At 41.6% G+C, this 27,325-nt stretch overlaps 2 protein-coding genes across 3 annotated transcripts; both read right to left on the reverse strand.

Moving 5' to 3' along the window:
• Positions 1-195: 195 nt before the first annotated feature.
• On the reverse strand, positions 196-16,369 carry LOC110485900 (tensin-4). 2 transcript variants are annotated; one of them, XM_090195959.1, is made up of 13 exons: positions 16,201-16,369; positions 11,626-11,895; positions 9,133-9,478; positions 8,596-8,930; positions 8,367-8,462; positions 7,433-7,564; positions 6,841-6,933; positions 6,209-6,286; positions 4,454-4,516; positions 2,757-2,928; positions 2,549-2,617; positions 2,339-2,365; positions 196-2,211 (listed from the first exon to the last, which is right to left on the reverse strand). In XM_090195959.1, the coding sequence occupies exons 2-13, from the start codon at positions 11,882-11,884 to the stop codon at positions 2,079-2,081; spliced, it is 1,803 nt and encodes a 600-aa protein (XP_090052085.1). In that variant the 5' UTR covers positions 11,885-11,895; positions 16,201-16,369; the 3' UTR covers positions 196-2,078. The 2 variants fall into 2 exon arrangements, with proteins under 2 accessions (XP_090052085.1, XP_090052084.1); XM_090195958.1 differs by having other exon boundaries at positions 9,133-9,517; positions 16,201-16,355.
• A 3,077-nt stretch (positions 16,370-19,446) lies between these two features.
• On the reverse strand, positions 19,447-23,924 carry LOC110485902 (C-C chemokine receptor type 7). The gene is made up of 4 exons (XM_021557120.3): positions 23,292-23,924; positions 21,730-21,776; positions 20,866-21,290; positions 19,447-20,636 (listed from the first exon to the last, which is right to left on the reverse strand). The coding sequence occupies exons 1-4, from the start codon at positions 23,305-23,307 to the stop codon at positions 19,979-19,981; spliced, it is 1,146 nt and encodes a 381-aa protein (XP_021412795.1). The 5' UTR covers positions 23,308-23,924; the 3' UTR covers positions 19,447-19,978.
• Positions 23,925-27,325: the final 3,401 nt, after the last annotated feature.

A 27,325-nucleotide genomic window follows, 5' to 3' on the forward strand; every position in this document is an offset into this window, starting at 1 on the left:
ATATATAGAATAGTATATTTCTCTAGTCATGGGTATGTGTACAAATGCTGCACATTTTTCTGAAATAATGTATTTCCACAGAGTCATATTATTTCATGTATTTCCAGATTCTTTCATGTATTTGGCAGGTATGTGTTTGGGGTATGGGTGCACCCTGCAGGGATATTAAAGATCCATTGCCGGACAAGACACAAACACTTGTCACTTTAAGTTTATTATTATCCTAAATATAAAATAAACATGACAAAATATGAAATAGATACGTTTTGTATTCAATACACAATAATATACATCTGACAAAATAGATATGATAAAGTTAGTGCAGGAAAAAATATAATTATTGTCATGAAGCATAGCAATAGGCTATACATAATCAAATTACCCATACTAGGGCCCAATTCTAACTTGCATGCCCATAAATCACATTTTCTCATGCATTAGTGTAGATGGGAGAGTTGTGCCAAAATGCAAGTGACACATGGATCTCAAGTTAGAATTTGTCCCGGAGAGGATATCTCTACTTATCTAATGAACCTCTAGTGCTTTTCAACCTCGTTAGATAACCCCCCACCCCACGTGTTCATGCGCGCGCTGTTTGTGAGTCTGATCGCAATTATATAATTGTACCAAATCAAGTCTATACAAGGTTGGAATACTTTCTTTCCTTCTTGACAGCATTCCAATTACACCTATGGTAAAAGTCACTAACAATAACTAATTAGAAAGACACAAAGGGCCTTTATTCTTTGAGTTTGTATTTTATTAAACAAATAACAAGTTAATTGTTTAGGTACAAAATGTGCAAACGTCTTATCCGCGATAAAAATAAAAAAACGCTGACATGACAAATGTTTGAAGCAGAGCATCAGTATCAAATAAACATTTTATCCATAATACAGTACAAACGAAAAAGCTATGATAGGAAACAGTGGGTGAGAACAAATCTTCTAGAGACCTTCAAATGTTCAGGAAATAATTTCCTAGGCAGACTTGCCTGGTAGCTAGCGGATTTAGAATTACGCAGCAGGGATCAGGGTAGACTTCTCTGTGGCAAACAGTTCCACTGCCCATCATTGCAACCTTGGTAACGAGGGCACTCAGAATGTCTGTATTGGGGGAGACTCTGTACTGGGTTTTGTTATTGGAAACGAGACTGAATATTCGCTCGCAGTCTGCATTGCTGTGGAATAAGACCAATATCCCCAGCGTCACAGCCGATTTCTCTCCAGGCCTGATCCGTGCGCATGTTGACCAGACTCTGCTCAAAAAGGTTGTTGTTGGCAATCTGTCTGCCCATTGGCAATGTCAGCGATATCTTCGTTAGAAGTGTGTTTCAGCCTATGTAAAGGTGCCTATTGTATTTCTTTGCAGCTGCATACATCATTTGGATTTTCAAAATGGATAAAATCTCAAATCTAGTGCAAGGCATTCTAGAAGCATTGCATCTATAGCTAATACCGGACACTCATTAATTCTTCATCGCGCAGTCTTCTAAACTCCCGACCCCATTTAAGGCCAAGATGTTTATATTTATTTTTGATTATACCTTTGTAATGCTTTTTGTGACGTGGATCATAATTACAGTTACAGACTATCAGGTTGCGTGATCCTCGTAATGTTACGTGGAAAATACAACTAATGGGACGCAGAATTACATGTGTATCACACTCGCACCAATGCGACCAGTTATTTTTCATATTTGCATTTAATTTCTTTCACTAGCAAATGCAAGTGAACTGCTGGCACTTTAGAGCCCACTGAATGTCCCACTGAATGTCCACACCGTACATGTCTGTGTGTTGCAGCTCGAGAATCGGGATGTTAGATTTACTCAGTGGATTTATTTTTTATTAAAATGTTGTTTTTTAATCCCCCAAAAAATCAGGCCCTATTCATTTCTGCGTACTTTTAACTCGATCTCGTACCTGCCTGCATACATGGACCGAGAATTGACACATCAGAGTATCTGTGTCAGGTCTGGCTTTGGGCGCCCTCGTAGACGGTAGTGATTTAAAGAGCTTCCAACATTCAGTGCTGTGATATTGTCTTCTCACCTTCCCATACTGGACAGATTGAGGTTATGATTTGAAAATGATGCCCTGTGTCAACTCAATGGTCGGATTACAGGGTTGAAGAGGGTCGTATTCTGCGAAGACGTGGCACACATTCTCCCTACCCGCTTCAGTGCCCTTTGCCACTATACCAAATATCCTGGATGGGAAAAAAATAATCAAAGTTGGATATTAGCCTACATTGTTGTTAGCTTTCATTCACAAATTATACCTATTATAATGTGGGCAAATGCATGCTGAAGCTAGCTAATAATGAGGAACATTACCTTGCTGGTTTGGAACTCTTGTGCCACCTGTGAAGATAAAAAGTGGTTGAATTTAGAGATTAAAACTACGTTTAAAAATGGAGAGAGAAACAGTCCATTCAGAGTGGACTTTATTTCTGATTTGTAGGCCCCATGTTTTTCCTGACCACATGACCTTACCAGGAAAAACTCGGGGCCCTGAAACACAAGCGTTTGAAAGAATCAACTCACAGTCTCTTGTCTGGATCTTCACCACTGTAGCTGAGCATGTGTGCAGGGTAATGACGTCTGAAGAAAAGTCTAATGGGAACACACGCATTCATCAGATTTCATTTCATCAAGAAAGGTCTTAGAAGTCATTTACCATCATCAGCTGTAGAGTCATCGAACAACTCAAAAGAAAATGTCATTCAGAAAAAAAACGCCGTATTTTTCTTACTTTCTCTGGATGTCTGTCAAGGTGACACCTTTGGGTGACACCTTCAGGTTGACTATGGTGGGTGTGATGGTGCTCAGGTCCATCGTGAAGGTGGAGGACACAGCCTTTTGTACAGCACATGGCCCTGTCAACGTCTCAGTGGGGATTGCACTCAGGTAGAGGAAATTGCAAGCTAGGGAGAAGACAGGGAAGATCATGAATTCATTTGAGAGAAGAGAAACCAGTGTGATGCTTTTTATCACAGCTGTCTACTGCGGCATGCAGGACAGGGGGACAACCACTACATTGTACTGCAGATTTCTACACTTAACAGTCATTCCCTAAATATTATAGGAGTCCAAATGCTGTGTGCAATGTAACCTACTATGACTGTTTATAATGTAGCATAATTGATTGAATGCAAGAAGTTGCAACATTGTTGCAGCTTGTGTTGCACTCATACAGCGCTGTATAAAATCTGTCCACGTTAAGCAGATTCCTAATTAATAAGCAGGCGAGGAGTTTTTGTATGGGCGGCAATGAGAGAGTGTTGAATTTAGCCAAGATAAACATGATTTGCTATTTTGATACGTGAGGCTTATTTGATCTAATATAAGTTTCGTCATGTTTAGGTTGTTACGAGTGTACTGATATAACTGTTATTCACGTGACATCCTGGCAACTTTGAGAAAACGTTCTATCAGAGTTGTCCCTGTTGAAATTCGAGACAGTCTATGCATAGTATTAGGCTTGAATATAATCGTACTCTCCATTGAACACGGGCGGGTGACGTCAACACCCCTCATCGAATATTCAAAATAGTATTTAAATAACAAAATATATCCACCAATCCAAATAGAGGAATATGTGTGGAAGCTTGACAGCGCGCCATTCCGCTCTGTGGACAACGAATCCAATTGCCGAGACGAATACATAGGTATTTCGTCAATTTCCAAATCTCTGGCTTTTATCAGGAATACTGTAATGATCCATATACTTGGCAGGAGCCACGAGGGGTCAGGTGATCACCTCACCTTTGAGCTTTGTTGGCATGCACTGCTTTGGAATCCCTAAAAAACATGCCACTTCGATTCAAGTGACTTTTTGTAGCAGGTTAGGATAGCATTTTCGCTAACCTAATTTTCCTAACCAACTACACACAAGTAGTAGCTATATCAAAGTGGCGTGTTTTTAGGGAATCTCTGCACGGCTTACCCGAACATACCGTTCGCTGACTTTGTACATATTTAAATATGTTCCAAAAGTATATTACGGGGAAACTAACTTATAGTTGAACTAACAAGTTCAAGATAACCAATGCAGCAGTTTTCACCCGTTACGGACAAAATGTGCAGTATAACCGCAGTATGCTGCAATTCTTTCTGCTAAAATACCAGTCAACTGCATTTACTCTACTTTTACTGCTGTATCAAAACTGCAAAAAAAAAAAAAATTGTAAGGCCAAGTTTACTCAGGTAAGCCATGAACAGATAATTAGCTAATATTACAATGAAATGCTGGCTATTATAGCTAGCTAGCTTGGAATACTTCTTTAGCCAGTCACCATTAAGGCCTACCAAACATGTTCATGAAATATGATGTTGATGCATGTTATTCCTTAGAGGCAGAATAATATAAAACTTAGCTAGCTGATTGGCGAATTGATACCGCAACTCGACAACCTAATGATGAACGAAGTTTGCACAATTCTCTCTCACCTGTCTTGGTCTTGTCTTCTGGTGCTGACCTGTCATTTGTTTCCTCCTGTCCTTTGTTCAGATCTGTAGACCAAACAGATGCAGTTGAAGTCGGACGTTTACATACACCTTATCCAAATACATTTAAACTCAGTTTTTCACAATTCATGACATTTAACCCTAGTAAAAACTACCTGTCTTAGGTCAGTTGGGATCACCACTTTATTTTAAGAATGTGAAATGTCAGAATAATTGTAGAGAGAATTATTTCAGCTTTTATTTCTTTCATCACATTCCCAGTGGGTCAGAAGTTTACATACACTCAATTAGTATTTGGTAGCATTGCCTTTAAATTGTTTAACTTGGGTAATAATTTTCGGGTAGCCTTCCACAAGCTTCCCACAATAAGTTGGGTGAATTTTGGCCCATTCCTCCTGACAGCGCTGGTGTAACTGAGTCAGGTTTGTAGGCCTCCTTGCTCACACACACTTTTTCAGTTCTGCCCACAAATGTTCTATAGGCTTGAGGTCAGGGCTTTGTGATGGCCACTCCATTATCTTGATTTTGTTGTCCTTAGGCCATTTTGCCACAACTTTGGAAGTATGCTTGGGGTCATTGTCCATTTGGAAGACCCATTTGTGACCAAGCTTTAACTGATGTCTTGTGATTTTGCTTCAATATATCCACATAATGGTTGGGATGGTGTTCTTCGGCTTGCAAGCCTCCCTCTTTTTCCTCCAAAAATAACGGTGATCATTATGGCCAAACAGTTCTATTTTTGTTTCATCAGACCAGAGGACATTTCTCCAAAAAGTACAATCTTTGTTCCCATGTGCAGTTGCAAACTGTAGTCTGGCTTTATGGCGTTTTTGGAGCTGTGGCTTCTTACTTGCTGAGCAGCCTTTCAGGTTATGTCGATATAGGACTCGTTTTACTGTGGATATAGATACTTTTGTACCTATTTCCTCCAGCATCTTCACAAGGGTCTTTGCTGTTGTTCTGGGATTGATTTGCACTTTTCACACCAAAGTACGTTCATCTCTAGGACAGAACGAGTCTCCTTCCTGAGCGGTATGACGGCTGCGTGGTCCCATGGTGTTTATACTTGCGTACTATTGTTTGTACAGATGAACGTGGTACCTTCAGGCATTTGGAAATTGCTCCCAAGGATGAACCAGACTTGTGGAGGTCTACAATTTTTTTTCTGAGGTCTTGGCTGATTTCTTTTGATTTCCCCATGATGTCAAGCAAAGAGGCATTGAGTTTAAAGGTAGGTCTTGAAATACATCCACAGGTACACCTCCAATTGACTCAAATTGTGTCAATTAGCCTATAAGAATCTTCTAAAGCCATGACATTATTTTCTGGAATTTTCCAAGCTGTTTAAAGGCACAGTCAACTTAGTGTATGTAAACTTCTGACTCACTGGAATTGTGATACAGTGAATTATAAGTAAAATAATCAGTCTGTAAGCAATTGTTGGAAAAATTACTTCTGTCATGCACAAAGTAGATGTCCTAACCGACTTGCCAAAAACTATAGTTTGTTAACAAGAAATTTGTGGAGTGGTTGAAAAACGAGTTTTAATGACTCCCAACCTAAGTTTATGTAAACGTCTGACTTCAACTGTACAATTTAATTGCCTGGTTTAGAAATGAAAATGTTGTCTTATATGTGGAATAATGCTATTATTCACATCATCATAAAATGTATGTAAACATCTGTGGCTTGTTGCCTGATTAGATTTAGGCTATTCGTTAAAGTATTATAGCATACCATGTGACTGGAGCAGAAGTTTGCAGGGTAGGGCATACGGAGTGACGGTGTGTTGGAAGACCAGGGCAGACAGACTACCTGCAAGGGGATACAAAAAAAACAGTCCAATTGTTTTAACTTAATGGTTGAATGTACATATCAAATGATAAAGTATTCATGTTGTTTCAAGGAATGTCCACAAGAGGGCGTGTGTGATCTTTCTGAGTCATGGCATTACGTCTGTGCACCAGGGTAGCCTTGATGATCCAAGGCAACAACAAAGCAACCTCGACATCACAAATGTGTTTGAGATCGGCATAGATTGTCACAATCAGACTCAACTGTTGTTTTTCTGTGATTGTTGCGGTACAGCCAATATAAATCTCATCTACTTTCATTGTTTCTTACAGGACAGGATAGAAGCCCACATCTCTCAAAGCCCTGAAATGAAAACGTCTCCATCCCTCTGCCTCCCAGTTTTCAGGACACAGACCAGACATGGCTGACTCAAGTCTTGTGATTCGTGCTTCTCCTAAACCAGGGTGTGGGCCTTTTGTCAAGACTGTTTACCATGAATGAGCAATCTGTCAAAGAAGTGGGATTGATGGATTGTCACACTATGAATGAACAAGTTGACGTAGCCCACTCCTTACCAAAGTACGGTTCCTGTGAGGAGCCCTTGATACGGACGCCCTTGGCCGACGATTCAATGAGAAAGTGCCTCACGAGATCTGAGCTGCCCTCCGCTACAATAAAGAAGCCAAGAGTCAGGAAAGAGACAAGGCAGATAGTCAGTGTAGTATTTACTGAAAACAAATCTGATATGACATATGGCAGTTAGATAACATACGGACAGATGGCTTTGATTTTACTGTGATGATGCGGTGTTGTGTAATATTGATAATAGTTACTACTGATGTAAGAAGCCAGGATTTAAACACTATAATAACATTCCGGTAATCAAATGCTATTGAGTGTTTGCACTGCCACAGAGGTAGACATTATGAGTAATGAGCGGCCTCCGGTTGCACCACAGTTTTCAGGGTCAACACAGACTGACATTCCCACTCAAGTTAGCAGCGGGGAGAGTTAGGTGAGACCTGTCAGGTCTTTTCAAGACACACTGGTGTTAATCCTGGCATTTAGTGTGCTTTAGTTGTGTGTACTCTGTTTATAGGACTGTGTGGTGGTGGTGGTGGTTCTGAGCAGTGGTGTTGTACTGAGAAGGACTTAAGGATTGTTTACCTGGTTGGCCAGTAGGGGATATGTTGACGGGCGCCTGGTCCACCTTCATAGCCAGCCCAAAGGAGCCTCTGAAGGACGTGCTGTCTCTCACCACGAATGTCCCCGGCTCCTTATCTATCACTATGGCCTCAGCTACAATCACACAGGTACCACAGATACAGATCAGATTGTGCAGGGCTATCCCCATAGTCACCATTGTTGTGCAGGGCTATCCCCATAGTCACCATTGTTGTGCAGGGCTATCCCCATAGTCACCATTGTTGTGCAGGGCTATCCTCATAGTCACCATTGTTGTGCAGGGCTATCCCCATAGTCACCATTGTTGTGCAGGGCTATCCCCATAGTCACCATTGTTGTGCAGGGCTATCCCCATAGTCACCATTGTTGTGCAGGGCTATCCCCATAGTCACCATTGTTGTGCAGGGCTATCCCCATAGTCACCATTGTTGTGCAGGGCTATCCCCATAGTCACCATTGTTGTGCAGGGCTATCCTCATAGTCACCATTGTTGTGCAGGGCTATCCCCATAGTCACCATTGTTGTGCAGGGCTATCCCCATAGTCACCATTGTTGTGCAGGGCTATCCCCATAGTCACCATTGTTGTGCAGGGCTATCCCCATAGTCACCATTGTTGTGCAGGGCTATCCCCATAGTCACCATTGTTGTGCAGGGCTATCCCCATAGTCACCATTGTTGTGCAGGGCTATCCCCATAGTCACCATTGTTGTGCAGGGCTATCCCCATAGTCACCATTGTTTGTCACTCTGTTGCAGGCCGAGTATCAATAAAAATAAATCATTTTAGCCTAAAATCAGCGTTTGTTTTCTGTTTCAACCTAAATTTGCTTTGCGTCTTTGAAACGTAATTTAGAACATACAATGCAACAGTTGCTGGCAAATATATTGGCTCCCCGTTTCTTCTCAAAACGCTTACCCTGAACTCTGTTGATGTGTGGACGGAACCAGAACTGAGAGGTGTCCATGACAAACTTCATGGAGTGCTGGTTGCCTTGAAAATGGCCTTGCAAAGCTGAGGGACCATGAAAAGAAAATGCACATGCTTTTATTATTGTATACGCACAAACCTTTTCCCAGCAGAGAGCACTGGACAGAGATTTTAGATTTTAAACAGATTGGCGAGGATCATCGTCATCAGGACTCACAGTGAGAGGGAGATGGCGAGGATGGCCTGGAGCTGGGCCTCTGCTTGATCTGTCTGTCTGGGACCATTGCCTCTGGAGGTGACTGGGGGCTGAGCACCCGCTCTGGGGCTCCGTTGACCAACACCACAGGGATGTCTGTCAGTGAACCGGCCAGGGAGGCAGGGCTGCTGTGGATCCCCTGGAAGTGGCCGAGTGGTGATGGGCCAGTTGGCGAACGCTTGTTGGTGAACGGCCTGGTCGAGGACCTGGACACGTCGCTGTAGGAGCTGGACGTGCGGTAGAGGAGGAGAGACTCGGGGCTGTCGCCTTCACTGTCACTGAGCAAGGACTGATAGCTGTGGAAGAGAAGATGTTTACGGCACTGTGGAGTCCAGACAGAGGGTAGATTGAGCTTTCAAGTGTCAATCTGTATCAGCACCAGTTAGTGTTGCTCTGTGGAGTCATGACTGGTCTAACGTGTCATTATGTTTGCATCAAACTCCGATATTAAAGTCATTTCCAAAAGCATGTATTAACAAGAGTGCGAAGGAGTCTGACCTGCCCATCATGTAACTGGTTTCTGAGCCGGGCGACGTGGAGATCATCGAGACGGCACTGTTCCTGTGAGAGTGTGACATGCGCAGGGTAACCGGGGATGAACACATGCCCACCTCGCCTCCCTGCGTCGAGGGCAGCCGCCGGCGGACAACACTTCCACACGGCAGTGGGGGGCGAGAGGAGGCATCAGAGAACACCAGGGAGCCTTGGGGGCTGCACCTGGAGCCAGAAGCAGAGGACAGTGGGATGGGAATGCTGCAGGAGGGGGAGACGGAGGTGGAGATGTGCCTTGGAGCACAGCCTCTGGCCACACAGCTGGAGACGTCTTCATCTGGAGAGAAGTCATCTGGAGAGGAGAGAGGGAGAACGCCATAGGAAGTTGGTGCTAAATATCGAATGGATAAAGGGAAGGAAAAGGGAAATGAGAAACCGAATGGGTCTAGACAATATAAGAAATTGCAAATGTGTTATCTGAGAGGAGAGAGGAAGAACAAACCGAGAGAAGCGTGAGAAAGGAATGTTCAGTGGCTTAACCAGGGAATCAACTGAACTTCCCTATTCGGCGAGCAACGAGTCACACAATTCGTCTGATTTGTTTTTTTCTCCCGGTGTTTCTAACAATACAGTCACTTACGAGAAGTGATCACACACATTTCAAGTTGGATGGTCTTGAACGTTTCCTTCCCCATTATATGAATGAGAAGTGTTGAAATAGTTGTTTTCCTGTGATCAACAATCTTATCCACTGAGTGCCGTTACAGATCAAATGTATTGCCTTTTCAAGAGCCGCATACCCATACTCTACAGTCAGAGCAGATTGTGGAGACTTGTTTAATCTCATACGTGTACACACACATACATCCCATTCCTTTCCCTTCTATGGCGTTGTCTGTATTAGATGGGTGTGGCTTTATTATGGCAATACTACACTTAGTATACCAGACATTAAAAACATCTCCCCATTTTGCCCTCAGAACAGCCTCAATTCGTTGGGGCATCGACTACAAGGTGTCGAAAGCGTTCCACAGGGATGCTGGCCCATGTTGACTCTAATGCTTCCCACAGTTGTGTCAAGTTGGCTGGATGTCCTTTGGGTGGTGGGCCATTCTTAACCATTGCCATCAATAAGGGATCATAGCTTTCACCTGGATTCACCTGGTCAGTCTATGTGTTGGAAACATAGCCTGGTACCTCTCTAGGTTTCTTCCTAGGTTTTGGCCTTTCTAGGGAGTTTTTCCTAGCCACCGTGCTTCTACACCTGCATTGCTTGCTGTTTGGGGTTTTAGGCTGGGTTTCTGTACAGCACTTTGAGATATCAGCTGATGTGCGAAGGGCTGTATAAATAAATTTGATTTGATTTGAAAGAGCAGGCGTTCTTAATGTTTTGTACACTCAGTGTCTACCACACAAGTGTTTTCCTGGGAGGCTAAAGACAGCAGGTTGAAATTCGTCCACGTCGTGCAGGCTTTTACTTGTTCAAGTGAGTCCCTACCCAGCCTCTTCAAATACACCAAGCAAACACTGTGTTCCTGCTGTGAGGATGAGAATGCAGTACTTTGCCACGGAGAAGTTTCAACTTGTCCCCCCCAAAAAAAATTATTATGGTTGACTGTATGATCTACCCGCTTGTCAGTAACGGCGGGAACCTATTGAAATAGATGAGTCTGTTGCCCCATGCCACTGAGGTGAGGTGTCCTGTGGTCAGGGTGAGTGAGACGGGCGGGTCACTGTTATGTTGTGACTAGAGTTGACGTGGAACGGTGACTAGTACCAAGGGGGAGATCCGTTGATGAGTAGGTAGTACCAGTAACTATATCCATCACAATTACTGTGACCTCATTCAGTACATCCCACGCCATTTGTTCTTTGGTTTTCTAAGAATGAATACTTGTGCATGGAATTGTGCTCACTTCTGTTTTTCAGTTGTTCAGATCATGTCAGACAGTTACTGTCGAAAAGGTTGACTGTATTGAAAGCACCAGTGCGTCTGCCTCAGATGTTCTGGGTGTGGTATGTGTTTTTTTTTTTTTGTCTGGGCAGTAACCCCAGACAAATGTACTCTATTTTGTAACATTAAACTGATGTGAAATTATGGGTGGATTTTTACATAGCCCCGGGCCATGGGTACATGAATGGGGCACAAAGGAAGTTGTTATTCAAGGTTCTCAGGCTTGGTCTCCAGCCAACGTAACTGCAGATGTTTCTAGCCATGTTTTACGACAGAAAAGTACCCTAGGTCTGAACCCTTTCGTTGACCAAGTTGGACATTTTTCAATTTTCAAAACTGTTGAATTGAATGAGCGAAAGTAATTCTGTAGGCGTAGGCCTCCTGACAGATCTACGTAGAAATATTGATAAAAAAAATATATATATATGTAGATAAACTACAGTTTAAATAAAGCATGTGAGTTTGTACTGTAGAAAATAAATAGGCCTATATTACAGCAATGAATAAATATTGGGCTTTATATGCCCTCTCACTCATTGTCCTACCTGTGTGGAGGCTGCTGGACTGGGACCTCTTGTTGAAGTAGATGGGATCAAACGTGGGGTCCAGTTCCAGAATGAGCTGGTTCAGGTTATCTAGGGAGATGTCCAGGTCGTCCTGTTCACTGCAACTCCCGTTGGGGTCCATCATGGCGCTCGGACTGCACCCCAGAGCTACCTCATGAGCAGAGTCCAGGCAGGTACTCTGACCCACCCTCAGAATGTGATTGGGTATTATGTGGGACATGGCTCCAGCTATAGGCATCACGTAAATCTCTGAAACAGACACACCAGTGGGATTAACTCACTAATATATATATTGCTGTAAATATCATTCTTAGTATATCTTGTGTAAATTCATCCGGTGCGTACATAGTACCAGTCAGAAATTTGGACACACCTACTCATTCAAGGGTTTTTCTTTATTTTCACTATTTTCTATACATTGTATAATAACAGGGAAGACATCAAACTACTGAAAAAACACATATGGAATCATGTAGTAACCAAAAAAGTGTTCAACAAATCAGAATATAATTTACATTTGAGATTCTTCAAAGTAGCCGCCCTTTGCCTTGACAGATTTGCACACTTGGCATTCTCTCAACCAGCTTCACCTGGAATTATTTTCCAACTGTCTTGAAGGAGTTCCCACATATGCTGAGCACTTCTTGGCTGCTTTTCCTTCACTCTGTGGTCCAACTCATCCCAAAACCATCTCAATTGGCCCAAGCAAGTCTCTTCTTATTATTGGTGTTCTTTACTAGTGGTTTCTTTGCAGCAATTCAACCATGAAGGCCTTATTCATGCAGTCTCCTCTGAACAGTTGATGTTGAGATGTGTCTGTTACTTAAACAGTTACTATGAAGCATTTATTTGGGCTACAATCTGTGGTGCAGTTAACTCTAATGAACCTATCCTCTGCAAAGCTAAATATGGGTCTTCCTTTCCTGTGGCGGTACTCATGAGAGCCAGTTTCATCATAGCACTTGATGGTTTTTGCGACAGCACTTGACTGACCTTCATGTCTTAAAGTAATGATGGACTGTCGTTTCTCTTTGCTTATTTGAGCTGTTCTTGACATAATATGGACTTGGTATTTTGCCAATATGGCTATCTTCTGGATACCACCCCTACCATGTCACAGCACAACTTAAGGCACACCTGTTAATTGAAATGCATTCCAGCTGGTTGAAGCTGGTTGAGAGAATGCTAAGAGTGTGCATAGCTGTCAAGGCAAAAGGGTTGCTATTTGAAGAATCTCAAATAGAAAATATATTCTGATTTGTTTAACACTTTTTTGTTTTCATGTGTTATTTCATAGTTTTGATGTCTTCACTATTGTTCTACAATGTAGAAAATAGTTTAAAAAAATAAAGAAAAATCCTGGATTGAGTAAGTGTGACTTTTAAACTGGTACTGTACATAGATGGAATTTGGAATACTGTTACAGTGCTTTTTGGGTTGTTAATTGGATTTGTTCCCACGTCCCATATTAAACTTTGATTTGATTTGATTAGCACGGGCGAGATTGCTAACATTGGCGTGTCAATGGGATGAATGGAAGTTATTGCACTGTGTCCCGAACTGACCTAAATAGGACAGCTGTGCCTAGCCTACACTTGACCCTGCTACTGTACAAGTTATATTTACACTTTGCTAAAATGCACATGTATCTATACAAATCTACATTACAGATAAAAATGTTAAGAAACCCAGAGGGGAAAAGTTATTTAAACTGTCTGGTTGTAAGGAACGGAATTTCAACCAGTTGCCGACTAAGAAAAAGCCGTCAGTTAAAGGACATTGCAATTCAACAGAACCCAAGTAGAAGGCTCAGCACTAAAAGTCTAGATGTGGTACAGTAGATGATTTACACGTTTGTTTTAGGATTCACATCATACTGCTTTTTCATTGGACTCACACAAATTGTCATCTTGAGTCAAATCAATTCAAATATCACTCTTCCACATTGTGTGATCTCCACCCAGCGGTTCCCAGTCTCAATAGACTTGCAGCTGTCCCGTGAACTACAAGAACCCTCCACAAACGTTCATTGTATTGTTGATAGCATTGTCAACAAAGGTCAACTCTTTTGTGAACCCAGTGAAAGGAGCTACATCTAAATATGAGTAATATTTAATTATATGAGACCTGTTTACTGTTGGCTTAACAGCTACTGGCGATTAACAGATACTCATATCCTTCTCTTCAGGTTTTCTGCCTACCAGTTGCTTATCAATACTGTTGTTAATTACCTATACTCTTGCATGTGTGATGCTAAGGGCCATAGTCATTCTGAAACTGACCTGTTTGACCTAGAAGTATGATGCAATCTCTTGTGAAAGTGAAAGGTTTGCTTGCAGTGATAGTTGAGGAGATAAAGGAAGCAGTCAGAGGAAGGGTGTGTAGTGTGTCAGAGGGAGATCATAGACTCTACCCCCTCCTCGTCTCAGACAGGGCAAGGCACCCAGTGAGTCACAGGGCCAGAGGGAGTCGCCATGACAACGCAACCCTTGTTGTCCCCCCCCAACATTTCCATTGCTGATACAGCAATCAGAGACCATACGTTTTCTATCCTGATTTACCAATGGTAAATACAGCAATTAAAAGATGTGCAGATGTCACGTCTAAAAACTGCTTCCTATTTTATTTACCCTTTATTTAACTAGGCAAATCGGTTGAGAACAAATTCTTATTTACAATGACGGCCTACCACGGCCAAACCCTCCCCTAACGACACAGGGCCAGTTGTGCGCCGCCCCATGGGACTCCTGATCACGGCCAGTTGTGATACAGCCTGGGATCGAACCAGGGTCTGTAGTGAGGCCTCTAGCACTAAGATGCAGTGCCTATAGACCCCTGTGCCACTCAGGAGGCCTTATAAAAAAACAACTTTAGTGTTGCTGTAGTGTAGCCTACTATTTCCACCCATTCTACTATTTCCACATTGCAGACAGAGTGAGGAAAGTTGATGCTTGAGGCTCTCTGTTATGTGACACACTTCAAAAACATTCCATCAGCCTTAGGGGCAACACATACTGTAGTTGCAGTAGCATGAGGTTGCAGCATTAGATTGCAACCCTGCGAAGGACGTCCAATCTCCATGTGTATGTGCAGGTAGCTTGTGCATGAGGTCCCAACCCACCTTCACCACGATACACGTAATACTTATAAGAATAATAGATATACACTACCGTTCAAAAGTTTGGGGTCACGTAGAAATGTCCTTGTTTAAATTTGTTTTGTTTAAATGTCCATTAAAATAACATCAAATTGATCAGAAATACAGTGTAGACATTCATAATGTTGTAAATGACTATTGTAGCTGGAAACGGCTGATTTTTTAAAATGGAATATCTACATAGGCATACAGAGTCCCATTAGAGAACCCCATTATCAGCCTTACAAGTCCTCAACTGGCAGCTTCATTAAATAGTCCCCACAAAACACCAGTCTCAACGTCAACAGTGAAGAGGTAACTCCGGGATGCTGGCCTTCTAGGCCGGTGTTGCAAAGAAAAAGACATATCTCAGACTGGCCAATAAAAAGAAAAGATTAAGATGGACAAAAAAACACAGACACTGGACAGAGGAACTCTACCTAGAAGGCCAGCATCCCGGAGACGCCTCTTCGCTGTTGACGTTGAGACTGGTGTTTTGCGGGGACTATTTAATGAAGCTGCCAGTTGAGGACTTGTGGTGCATCTGTTTCTCAAACTAGACACTCTAATGTACTTGTCCTCTTGCTCAGTTATGCACCAGCGTCTCCCACTCCTCTTTCTATTCTGGTTAGAGCCAGTTTGCTCTGTTCTGTGAAGGGAGTAGTACACAGCATTGTACGAGATCTTCAGTTTCTTGGCAATTTCTCGCATGGAATAACCTTCATTTCTCAGAACAAGAATAGACTGCTGAGTTTCAGAAGAAAGTTCTTTGTTTCTGGCCATTTTGAGCCTGTAATCGAACCCACAAATGCTGATGCTACAGATACTCAACTAGTCTAAAGAAGGCCAGTTTTATTGCATCTTTAATCAGAACAACCGTTTTCAGCTGTGCTAACATAATTGCAAAAGGGTTTTCTAATGATCAATTAGCCTTTTAAAATGATAAACTTGGTTTAGCTAACATAACGTGCCATTGGAACACAGGAGTGATGGTTGCTGATAATGGACCTCTGTACGCCTGTGTAGATATTCCATTAAAAATCAGCCGTTTCCTGCTACAATAGTCATTTACAACATTAACAATGTCTACACTATTTCTTATCAATTTGATGTTATTTTAATGGACAAAAAATGTGCATTTCTTTCAGAAACTAGTACATTTCTAAGTGACCCCAAACCTTTGAACGATAGTGTAAATCTGTTACTGAAAAATCCCTACTTTAACATTTGTAAAGACAATTATCTATCCTTGATTAACGTTTTTTGATACTTGCTTGCATAAATCTTTTTTTTCTCCAAAGTGTAACAGCAGAATTATAAGTAAACACAGTATACACATTCTAATTAAATGCATTCTTAATCTCCCTCCGTCCCATTTATGAGATCCTGTATACTGAAATATAGTTGAGGTATCTTACCTGTTTTTGTTGTTCTCTTGTTCTCAGTGTGTAAAGAAAGGGGTTGCTTATGTCCCTGAGGTTTCAAAGTAAATGAATCCAGGAGTAGAATGCTTTTATTGATAGCTCCCGACCCTTCCTGCTGTCATCCAGTCAGCCCACTGTTTCACACGCCCTTGCTTGCAGCTCTAACATTCTGGGTTAGGTCGGATGACGTCATCAACGTGGTAAGCACATAGAGTTGTAGGATATTCATTTGAGCCAGTAACAGGAAATATGAATTATAATATAATTATATATAATATAATTCATGGCGATTTAGAATACATTTGTATTTTTACAGACATCTGTAACTAGAATGAGTGAAATTTAAAGGAGGGGTAGTGTTCTAGAGAACATAGTCGTGAAGTGGGCACGAGTCCAACCCCTGTCTTATATTTTCCATTCAGAAAGGATGTAAAGGGATAAACCCTTTCTTACAAACAATAGCCTATTGTCATTTGCTTTTCTGGGGAAGTGACCTCTCCAAGGTCCGTTTTGAAACGAGTAGGTGAATGAGACGATGTCTGCCAATGTCTGACTTTTGCTAATCTCCTCTGTAACCCCATAGTTTGAGTGTAAACCATTTATTAACCGTGTCATGTGATGTTCTTTTGTCCCGTGGAAGCCTTCAAGGTCACACTTTATTTGGAGAGTCTGGATAGTCCATCTGTAGATGCTCTACAGATGGCCATACTATCTGTTGATAAGCAACTGCTTGCTAAGGTTATGGTTAAGCTTAGGGTTAGGTTTAAAATAAGGGTTAGGGCAATGATTCCCCAACTCGGTCCTGGGGACCCCAAGGGGTGCACGTTTTGGGTTTTTGCCCTAACACTACACAGCTGATTCAAATGATCAAAGCTTGATGATTAGTTGATTATTTGAATCAGCTGTGTAGTTCAAGGGCAAAAACCAAAATGTGCACCCCTTGGGGTCCACAGGACCGAGTTTGGGAAACCCTGTGTTAGGGTAAGGGTTAAGCTTAGGTTTAGTGTTAGGGTGGCAGGGTAGCCTAGTGGTTAGAGCGTTGGACTAGTAACCGGAAGGTTGTAAGTTCAAACCCCCGACAAGGTACAAATCTGTTGTTCTGCCCCTGAACAGAACTGTTCCTAGGCCGTCATTGAAAATAAGAATTTGTTCTTAACTGACTTGCCTAGTTGAATAAAGGTCAAATTAATACAAAAAAATAGGGTTAGTAGATAGTTAGCTGAAATGTTACTGATGGGTCTGTAGTGCATCTACAGATGGACTATACAAATAAAGACTTACAGGCTTCAAATACCCATATTGAAGCAAGGTACTGTAAATTGGTGGAAATCTAACATGCCAAATAGCATAGAAGTAGGGTTCCCACATGAAAAAATACTTCAGTTTACTATAGAATACTACAGTACTTACTATAGAATTCTATAGTAAACTGCAGTATACTGTTAATCAGTTCAGTGCCTAAATTCAACACACCTGGTCTTCCAGGTCAGTTAAACCAAAAACATGAAGTGCCTGTGGCCCTCCAGGACCAGGGTTACCTACCCCTGCTGTAGAATACTACACCACACTGTAGAATCCCTCGATCACGTGTAGTACTTACTATAGAACAGGGCTGTCCAACCGTCTTCCTGGAGATCTACCGTCCTGTGGGTTTTCAGTCCAACCCTAATTTAACACACCTGATTCTACTTATCAGCTACTCAACAAGACCTTAACTAGCTGAATCAGATACGCTAAAAAACCTACAGGATAGGAAGAGGGTTGGGCAGCCCTGCTATAGAATGTTGTAATATACTGTGGAATACTATAGTAAATACCAGAGGTGTGGACTCAAGTCACATGACTTGGACTCGAGTCACAAATAGGATGGCTTGCAACTCGACTTTGACTTTAACACCAATGACTCATGACTTGAGCCTTATGACTCGACCTGACTTGACTCCCCAAGCCCAAATATTTAAAAAATGAAGCTTTAAAAAAAAAAGTGTGCAGCCCATCAACTCTTCATTTCACGCATTACAGTTTGAATCGTACAGCAGCTGTTTGCCTAAATCCTGCCTGATGTTGCTGCTGTTCCTTAAACCATTGACATATGTTAGCCTACTGTAACCACACAGAGACTGTGTGTGTGCGTGTGTGTGTGTGTGTGTGTGTGTGTGTGTGTGTGTTAAGGTTGGCCGATTGTGTACAAGCCTACATCGCCTGATTGCGCCCCATAGCCATCCTCGATAGTCGATCACTATTTGGGGGGGTGGTCTTTCTCATGGCTACCCATGTATTTCCATGGAAATATAACATTTATTTGGAAAGTAATAAATATATATTTTTTTAAAAGCATTCATGATTTGCATAAATGTAATATACTAACTATTACTCTTGTTAAAAATATGAAATGGTATTACATTTGGTGAAGAGCACATTATGACTACTTGTTTAGGACTCAACTCAAAGTTTAGAACTTGAGACTTGACGGTCTTGACTTGAGACTTGACAGTCGTGACTTGAGACTTGACTCGGACTTGCCTGTCTTGACTTGGGACTTGAGTGCTAAGACTTGAGACTTACTTGTGACTTGTAAAACAATTACTTGGTCCAACCTCTGGTAAATACTACAGTATTAACCGCAGTAATGTCAAAAACACTACAGTCCACAAAAACACTACACTTTTTTTACTCTAGTAAACACTACATTATTTAATTTGCATATACCCTGCCCATTCCCCTCCCCTGTATCGCAATTTGTGCCACCATGACTGAGAAACATACATGGCAAGTATAGACCACATATTCATTCCCCTACAGGTTATAGAAAAGAGCAGAAGCACTGAACTAGCTGTTCAGACCCAAGTCCTACCTACACACAGGTTATGAAAAATGTGCTGTTTTAGTATTTCTCCAGTAGGTTTCCTGAAGGAGAAAGCCCCCACTTCTATTTCAAAGATAGTACAACAAAAACACCTTGTATGCAAAAACAGTACATACACTACAGTCTGCAAAAACCCTACAGTAAATACTACAGTATACTACAATCTGCAAAAACCCTACAGTAAATACTACAGTATACTACAATCTGCAAAAACCCTACAGTAAATACTACAGTATACTACAATCTGCAAAAACCCTACAGTAAATACTACAGTATACTACAATCTGCAAAAACCCTACAGTCAATACTACAGTATACTAAAGTCTACAAAAGCACTACAGTAAATACTACAACCTGTAAAAACACTACATGGATTAGTATAGTATAAACTACAGTTTTATTTATACTACAGTAAACAGTATACCACAGTAAACACTACAGTGAATACTACAGTATTTATACCCTAGAATACTTTAGTATTTTTTAATCCGGGTTGTGGAACAAGTGGTCACTTGAACAAGTGGTCACATTATAGTTTAGAGACATTATAGTTTAGAGACCAGACCACACATTTTTTTTTATTTTTAATTTATTTACAAGACTTCTGAAATAAGACTCAAAACAACACAGAAATAATACAAAGATATTGAGTATTTACAGTGCTAGTCCTTCACTGGCAGCTATATAACAGGATTTTTTTTATGGTATAGACCTGATCCAAATACATTCCTGGTGACGACCAGTAAGCTGCCTGATACATTAAACATATATGTCCTTTAGACCTTTTAAGTGACCTACAGAACACTTACAAGCAAACATTTCAAATATAATCAGAAATAAACACAGGCTGTGCACAAGGTCTTGTCCATGTTGAAAAGGCCGTCAGACAAGGCAGCATTGGCAGCTTTAGGGGGAGAAAGTGGTTGTGGTCTCGGTTTCCATGGCGACCGCTGAACTCCTCCTCTTGCCGCAGGTGTACTGGAAGAATCTCTCCTGGCTCATACAGCCCAGATCCTTCAGCAGCTTCAGGAGGTCGCGGCGGAACTTCACCCCGATGAACGCGTACACAAAGGGGTTGAGGCAGCACCTCATGAAAGCCAGGCACTGGGTGATGTCAGCGGCGTAGAGGAGGCTGTTGTCGTAGATGCAATCCTTGCTGCCCCCGTTAGCTGTGTCGAGAGTGGTCAGCAGCAGTACCAGATTATAGGGCACCTGACAGAGCAGGAAGACCGCCACCACAGCAAAGATCACCTTGATGGCCTTGTTCTTCTCAAAGCTCCGGGCCTGGCACAGGGTCTTCACAATGGCGCCGTAACAAAAAGCCATGATTAGGAGCGGCAGAACAAACCCCAGGACCATCTGGCTCACCTGGATGCCCACGCGCACCTGGTCTGAGCCGGCGGTGTAGGGGGTGCAGGTCTTGTTGCTGATGTTGGTGTAGGACATCTCGGGCACAGAGAAGACCAGCGCCATCACCCAGATGACCACAGAGGTCACCTTGCTAATGAACACAGCCGTGGAGCGATGGCGGTGGGCAGAGACGGCCTTGGAGATGGCAAAGTACCTGTCGGAAAAATGACATAAAGTAGGCTTTATATAGCAGGCTCATATATCTGCTCATATATACAAATATTTACAGAGATAGGAGCAGATCAGCCTATTAGGTCACAGCAGAGATAGGAGCAGATCAGCCTATTAGGTCACAGCAGGACGCACACTGCAACACGTTTCAATCAGGCTTTTATTTAACCAGGTTAGTCTTTGAGAACGCGTTCGCATTTGCAATAACATACCTGTCCACGCTGATGGAGGTGAGGAGGAACATGCCGCTGTAGAAGCTGACCTTATAGATGGTATGCATGACCTTGCAGATGAACAGCCCCAGCACCCATTCCGTCATGGAGTTGGTCGCCCAGAGGGGCAGCGACACGGCGAACAGAAGGTCGGCGACGGACAGGCTGAGCAGGAACACATCGGTCCCGGTCTTCAGCCGGTTGAAGTAGACGTAGGTACCGATCACCAGGATGTTACCGACCAGACCGAGGAAGCAGATGAGGGAGTAGAAGGTGGGCATGAACCAGGAGCGGAAGTGGCGGTTGGATTCCTTCTGGCATTGCTGGGTCCAATGATCATAATCCAAGTCGTTCGTGTCTGTGGAGTAACCATTGTAATCAGTGGTGAACTCTGTAGTCACGTTTTCATTCTGAGAGAAGCAAGTCTGAAAAAAAAGACAAAATGGGACATACTATAAATCAGGACAATTGATGGTTGACTGGTGTAATCGAACGCCTTGAATTCTAATAAAATGTCATTCAAATAGATTAGTGTTCAGGATCAGGGAACTGGGTCCAAAATGAAGCCGACACAATGTACCCTGCATCTGGCCCCTTGATAAACTGGCATGCTTTCAGAGTATACCACTTCCTGAGAGGAAGTTGCGCTATACAGTATGCCATTGACTGAAAGACTGTGGTTAGTACCAGTGTAGTGTTTGTGCGTTTCTGTGGGTAGAGTTCGTGTCATGTTATTAAGTGAGTTGTCAACATGTCATTTAAATGATTGTCCAAAAAAATTATATCAAAAGACTATTAATACTTCACACAAATGATATTGTATGATATGGTATACTGAAGACTGTGTTCATCCATTGTTCTTACCTCAAAGTAGGTCCAGATGAACAGAGCTGGTACTAAGATTCGTGTATCTGAAAATCAGATAAGGTGTGGTTAAAGAGTACCAGTTGATCGATAAGTAGACTGATATGTTACAGTAGTTGACTATATGAACAACCTTTGGAAAGAGTTCAAGACACGTCACTTATGAGGCTACATAGGAGTTGATGTCCCTTGTTATTAGCATATATTGTTTTTGCAAGTGTCAATAATGAATTTGAGTTGTCTCAACTGTTGGGTATTTAGCTTGTACCGCAGGGTTCCTCAATAAGTGGCCAACAGGCCAAATTCATCCCACAGGTGATTTTATTTGGCCCCCCAAGTTTTCTGAGCATAAAGTGTTTGTTGTTGGACATAAAACACTGGAAAATCCCCAGGGAATCAGCTCAAAGTGATTTTAATTTCGAAAAATCTGTTCCCAAATATTCCCATGCATAAATAAAGAAGCATATGTGATCGTATCTCAATGTATTCAAGGTTTGAAATGATTCTGCTTTTGTCAAATACTTTATCTTTTTGGCACTTTTGCAGTTAATTGTGCAGTGTACAAATCATATATAACTATGTTCCTGACCATCCACTCAAGGAAAAATATTCACACGGATGAATGTAATTGAGGACCCCTGTTGTACAGTGTGCGACAAAAGACATAGCAGGACATCTGGTGGTAACAGAAAGGGATGCACCAATTGATCAGTTGTCCAAAGATATCATAGCATACCCAAATATGGAAAGCATTAAATCAATCTTTTTTTTTTTAAGAGACAAAAAGAAACAAAGAAACAAAACAAAAACGACTTTAAAAAAAATCCCCCTTTGACTCATCGCACGATCAGAAAACTGGAAATTCTCAAACCTTCAAAACAGAAGTGACTCGGTTACAAAACGTGTCATGAGTAAAAACTGGGGCTGTACCTGCAAACCTCTCAGTCTTACAAACCGGGTTCAAGTTTCCGTATTTCCATACTCAATTGATTTGAAACGCTTAAAAAAAAGTCAATTAACATTTCAAAAATCATTAATTTAATAAGGGCAGCAGATGTCAGCGATTCACAGATATTGTGTTAATAATATAGAAGTAAAAGCTCAATTGAATGATTATAGCCTACGTAACTATACAGCTGTATGGCTTGTATAGGTCAAGCTGAAAGGCTTTAAGCGTTTCCATTCTGGCACCCTACATTACCTACACTATGTTCACCTAACGGAAGCACATTTACTATTTTCGTATATCATTGTCTACATGCATGCAGCGATTGACTGGACACACTGTTGTGCTAATCCTGCCCCGTAGTATTGCCTTATTAGTCATTTAATTCATTATAACCCCTACTTATACAACACATATGTATTTATCTAATTATTTATTGGATAAATAAATCCTAGAACAAAAATGCATTTATATTATTTTTGATAAAAGTTGTTATTAGTTGAAAAATTGCAGGAAGCTAATATCCCATGAATATATCAACTATTTAACATGTATAAAAAAAAAATATGACATTTATAAAAAAAAATGTATGAAACATCGAAAGATGTGCTCTCACCTTTGACAGCGGTCATGTTGATTGAGAGTTACAACTGCACTTTCTCTCTGTACACAGGTTGTGAAAGTAGAGAGACAGCCCGCTAGTCGAGATGAGGCTGTGTCAGGTGCTAGATTCCCCTTTGAACTATACTAAAAAAAAAAAAACAGTTAACACCTTTACTCCCCTGGGGTGTCTTGTGAAAAACAATGACAAGGAATGAGAGTAAATGCAAATGTTGTTGGTTTTCCGCACTGTGCAGAACCATTTGAGGTTTCATCATTTGTATGACAGTGTAGAGAGATAGAACTGCATCCCATAGAACTGATAGAACTGATTCATTACCTATGGAACATTGCTGTTGAACTGCTGCATACAGCTATTGAACACTATGATAGGAAATGAGTGTTCATGTTGTTCAGCACAGACACTCAGACACGCCAAAGCTCCCAGTGACCGCAGTGGTCGAGGGAAAATGTATCGCCTGTTCTATTTTCAACCCGCAGTCACTAGAAAGATAACACCATTATGCTTGTGCTGTTGAGGCTTATTTTTCGTTGTAGTCTACACTGAAGAAAATGCTAGATCGGTTCATTGAGAACACAATATACAGTGCCTTGCGAAAGTATTCGGCCCCCTTGAACTTTGAGACCTTTTGCCACATTTCAGGCTTCAAACATAAAGATATAAAACTGTATTTTTTTTGTGAAGAATCAACAACAAGTGGGACACAATCATGAAGTGGAACGACATTTATTGGATATTTCAAACTTTTTTAACCAATCAAAAACTGAAAAATTGGGCATGCAAAATTATTCAGCCCCTTTACTTTCAGTGCAGCAAACTCTCTCCAGAAGTTCAGTGAGGATCTCTGAATGATCCAATGTTGACCTAAATGACTAATGATGATAAATACAATCCACCTGTGTGTAATCAAGTCTCCGTATAAATGCACCTGCACTGTGATAGTCTCAGAGGTCCGTCAAAAGCGCAGAGAGCATCATGAAGAACAAGGAACACACCAGGCAGGTCCGAGATACTGTTGTGAAGAAGTTTAAAGCCGGATTTGGATACAAAAAGATTTCCCAAGCTTTAAACATCCCAAGGAGCACTGTGCAAGCGATAATATTGAAATGGAAGGAGTATCAGACCACTGCAAATCTACCAAGACCTGGCCGTCCCTCTAAAGTTTCAGCTCATACAAGGAGAATACTGATCAGAGATGCAGCCAAGAGGCCCATGATCACTCTGGATGAACTGCAGAGATCTACAGCTGAGGTGGGAGACTCTGTCCATAGGACAACAATCAGTTGTATATTGCACAAATCTGGCCTTTATGGAAGAGTGGCAAGAAGAAAGCCATTTCTTAAAGATATCCATAAAAAGTGTTGTTTAAAGTTTGCCACAAGCCACCTGGGAGACACACCAAACATGTGGAAGAAGGTGCTCTGGTCAGATGAAACCAAAATTGAACTTTTTGGCAACAATGCAAAACGTTATGTTTGCCGTAAAAGCAACACAGCTGAACACACCATCCCCACTGTCAAACATGGTGGTGGCAGCATCATGGTTTGGGCCTGCTTTTCTTCAGCAGGGACAGGGAAGATGGCTAAAATTGATGGGAAGATGGATGGAGCCAAATACAGGACCATTCTGGAAGAGAACCTGATGGAGTCTGCAAAAGACCTGAGACTGGGATGGAGATTTGTCTTCCAACAAGACAATGATCCAAAACATAAAGCAAAATCTACAATGGAATGGTTCAAAAATAAACATATCCAGGTGTTAGAATGGCCAAGTCAAAGTCCAGACCTGAATCCAATCGCGAATCTGTGGAAAGAACTGAAAACTGCTGTTCACAAATGCTCTCCATCCAACCTCACTGAGCTCGAGCTGTTTTGCAAGGAGGAATGGGAAAACATTTCAGTCTCTCGATGTGCAAAACTGATAGAGACATAACCCAAGCGACTTACAGCTGTAATCGCAGCAAAAGGTGGCGCTACAAAGTATTAACTTAAGGGGGCTGAATAATTTTGCACGCCAATTTTTCAGTTTTTGATTTGTTAAAAAAGTTTGAAATATCCAATAAATGTCGTTCCACTTCATGATTGTGTCCCACTTGTTGTTGATTCTTCCCAAAAAAATACAGTTTTATATCTTTATGTTTGAAGCCTGAAATGTGGCAAACGGTCGCAAAGTTCAAGGGGGCCGAATACTTTCGCAAGGCACTGTACATAGGTCCTAAATTGGTGTAGATTTGGTTTCTCACCTCGCTGTTACAACCCCATTGCTTATCAATAGGCTTAGATGTTGATGAAATTGCCCGTGCCATCTCCAATTGAGTTTACAGCTGATGTTGGATTAAAAGCCATTAGCCACCTTGATTTTAATTGTATTTTTTACTTTGGTCTACTATTTTCTATTGTCTTCAGTTTATCCTCACCCCTGCCTGTACTTTCAGGTGGAGCAGGGATGAAGGTAAGGAAAATCTCTCCGGGTCAAACAGGGCATACTGATTATCATTACAATACAAGTACTGTATGTACTCTTAGAAAAAACGGTTCCAAAAGGGTTCTTCAACCGACCCCATAGGAGAACCCTTTTTGGTTCCAGGTAGAACCCCTTTTGGTTCCAGGTAGAATCCTTTTTGGTTCCAGGTAGAACCCGTTTTGGCTCCAGGTAGAACCCTTTTTGGCTCCAGGTAGAACCCTTTTTGGCTCCAGGTAGAACCCTTTTTGGTTCCAGGTAGAACTATTTTGGCTCCAGGTAGAACTATTTTGGTTTGTACTTAAGAGTGGATGTTGGAGATATGTTGGATGAAAAGGCTGTATTACAAAGTCTGTATAAAATGAAATCTTCAGCATAGCAAATAACCCACTTTGAGATACATTTAGCTAGAATAAAAGTACAAGTATAACTAAAAAACAAATACTGAAAAGTATTTACTGCATAAGTCAGTAACAAACCAGATGGATGCTCATTCTGTAAACAGCATGCATCGAAGGGACTATTTTCAAGTGTCTTACCAATTCTGGGTGTTTGCCAAACCAACAGCTACAAAACAGGCCTCCCAGAGCAAGTGGCTGATATGCAAAGAACTTCAAAGGTGAGACGGACTCATTACAATCAATGCTTCATGTGTGTTTAATTCAAAATATTAGAGATAAACTAATGTTTCTCCATGTCCCCTTTGACAACCTCGACAAATAAGGGATTTCTCCAAAAGTCCATTTCACCAATACTCATACGGTATATGTTGGTCATTGCCTTAACCACCACAACACTTTTGCTTAGGCAGTTGTGGCAGTACCCCTGCTGTCTTAGTTTACCTTTGTTGGTAAAGGGCATGTTCAGTCTTATTCTCCCCTACTCTCCGCCAACTCTGCGCAAGTTGCACACCTGTCTGCCTGTGCGGTTGCGGCTTTGAGTTTTCAAGGCGCTCAGGAAAAGAAACCAGCCAAGAAACACTAACCACAATTCGTTGCAACAGGTTGACTGCTGCAGAGGGACAACTGTGCACATCTGCACCTACACTAAAGCTGTGACAAATCTCATCGCTATTGCAGAAAGCAGATCATAGAAATATAATTATTAGAACGGACTGCCAAAAAAAAATGGCAAAAAAAATTGGACTGGTACACTCATGAGTAAACTCAATAGGTCACCGGTCCACCCATCACGGATGTTAATTTTCTACTAATTCAAATGATATGGGGCTGCCGGTATGGTTCCTGCACATGGAATCTAGCTGCAAAAGTGACAGATGTTTTTTTTTCTAAGTGTGCTACCTGTCTCTTAGATGTGTACGTATATATTTTACCTGTCCTTTTTATCAGTTTACCTTCTACCTGTCCTCTTTATCAGTTTACCTTCTACCTGTCCTCTTTATCAGTTTACCTTCTACCTGTCCTCTTTATCAGTTTACCTTCCACCTGTCCTCTTTATCAGTTTACCTTATACCTGTCCTCTTTATCTGTTTATCTTCTACCTCTCTCTTCTCTGTTTATCTTCTACCTGTCTCTCTTCTCTGTTTATCTTCTACCTGTCTCTCTTCT

Source organism: Oncorhynchus mykiss, chromosome 13 (assembly GCF_057628025.1).
Source record: "Oncorhynchus mykiss isolate SJ-2025 chromosome 13, ASM5762802v1, whole genome shotgun sequence".
Classification (NCBI taxonomy): domain Eukaryota; kingdom Metazoa; phylum Chordata; class Actinopteri; order Salmoniformes; family Salmonidae; genus Oncorhynchus; species Oncorhynchus mykiss.

Bases quoted from the DNA above. Each gene is read 5' to 3' on its own strand.
- LOC110485900 (XM_090195958.1), bottom strand. From the start codon at position 11,884: ATGCCTATAGCTGGAGCCATGTCCCACATAATACCCAATCACATTCTG. The intron at 8,931-9,132 runs GTCAGACTCCTT...TCTCTTCCACAG, and splicing joins ACCAGTTACATGATGGGCAG to CTATCAGTCCTTGCTCAGTG. The intron at 7,565-8,366 runs GTAAGCGTTTTG...GTGTGATTGTAG, and splicing joins ACACATCAACAGAGTTCAGG to CTGAGGCCATAGTGATAGAT.
- LOC110485902 (XM_021557120.3), bottom strand. The intron at 21,291-21,729 runs GTAAGAACAATG...CTTTTTTTTCAG, and splicing joins TCATCTGGACCTACTTTGAG to ACTTGCTTCTCTCAGAATGA. The intron at 20,637-20,865 runs GTATGTTATTGC...TTTTTCCGACAG, and splicing joins ACCTCCATCAGCGTGGACAG to GTACTTTGCCATCTCCAAGG.